Below are 1,451 nucleotides of genomic sequence, written 5' to 3'. Positions count from 1 at the left end.
CTCTCTCTCTCTCTCTCTCTCTCTCTTTCTCACCCTCTCTCTCTCTCTCACCCTCTCTGAACTAGAAGCAAGAAAATCTATTGAATCTACCTTTAGTTTTTAATGAAAAAGAAATTGCATCTTTTTGTCATAATATTGTGTTAAAAATAATGTATAACCGTGATCATTATTATTATCATTATATTATCATTATCATCATCATCATCACACCACCATCACCATCACCACCACCACCACCACCACCACCACTATCATCATCATCACTATCATCATCGTCATCATCACCATCACCATCATTGTCATCATCACCATCATCATCACTATCATCATCAGCACCATTATCATCATCATCACCGTCATCATCATCATCAGCATCATCATCATCATCACCTTCATCATCATCACTATCATTATCATTATCATGTTTATATCTCTCTCTCCACCCCCCCTCCCCCCCCCCATACAGCCCTAGACCTACAGGCGTGTGGAGTGTCCAGTGCTGGGGCACAGAGTTTTCTGGAGGTTCTCAAATACAACACAACACTGGTGGTTCTGGACCTTAGGAGGAACCCTCTCATTGGTGGGTTTGTGTGTGTGTGTTTGTGTGTGTGTACATGTGTGTGTGTGTGTGCATGTATGTGTGTGTGTGTATGTGTGTGTGTGTGTCCAGTGCTGGCGCACAGTTTCCTGGAGGTTCTTAAATACAACACAACACTGGTGGTTCTGGATCTTAGGAGGAACTCTCTTATTGGTGTGTGTGTGTGTGTGTGTTTGTGTGTGTGTGTGTGTGTGTGTGTGTGTGTGTGTGTGTGTGTGTGTGTGTGTGTTATGTGACATCAATGGAATCCTTGATTTCTGTTCTGTACACCTAACACATGGCACTGATACTGATATATAGCTCTTTCCTCGAGACAATTGCACACTGAGAATTGCAACACTCGTGGTTTTTCTTAATGTCCTTTTTTCCTTTTTGTTTTGTTTTGTTTGTTTGTTTGTTTGTTTCTTACTTTCTTTCATTATCCCCTCTTCTTTTCGTTTCTAAAAAAAAAGCAGTCTTTTTTTCTTTTCCAACTGTCCCTCTGTCGTTCCTGTCCATCTGCATTGCTTTATTCCCTTCTTCTAAACAACTGCTTCGTTTTGGTTTAGATTTAGCAAGAGTTTTACGGCACTTTCAACATAAATTGGTCATATTATTATATGTAAGTGCCGGAGACTAGAGTTGTTACTGGAGAGAAACAAGTAAAGAAATGAGAGATCGAGACGATAGATATTTGATGGGTGAGAAGGAGTAAACCAAAGTAGAACACCCGCCACCCACCCACACCTACTTCTTTACGAACAAACAAATAAACTCACAGACAAACAAACAAACAAACAAACAAACAAACGTACAAAGAAACAAACAAACAAACAAACAAACAAACAAACAAACAAACAAACAAACAAACAAA

General features: G+C 39.7%; 1 protein-coding gene across 1 annotated transcript in view; it reads left to right on the top strand.

The window, feature by feature from the left end:
- Positions 1-466: 466 nt before the first annotated feature.
- LOC106012847 (centrosomal protein of 78 kDa) overlaps positions 467-1,451 on the top strand; it is a gene marked incomplete at both ends in the record, with an annotated part of 10,269 nt that continues 9,284 nt past the window's right edge. Inside the window, 1 exon segment of the mRNA XM_013087006.2 lies at positions 467-580. Coding sequence (XP_012942460.2) covers positions 467-580 — 114 coding nt within the window.

The sequence above is a fragment of the Aplysia californica genome, unplaced genomic scaffold (assembly GCF_000002075.1).
Source record: "Aplysia californica isolate F4 #8 unplaced genomic scaffold, AplCal3.0 scaffold00532, whole genome shotgun sequence".
In the NCBI taxonomy this organism is placed as follows: Eukaryota; Metazoa; Mollusca; class Gastropoda; order Aplysiida; family Aplysiidae; genus Aplysia; species Aplysia californica.
Note: the sequence above shows the minus strand (reverse complement) of the source record. Positions and strands in the feature narration are given on the sequence as shown.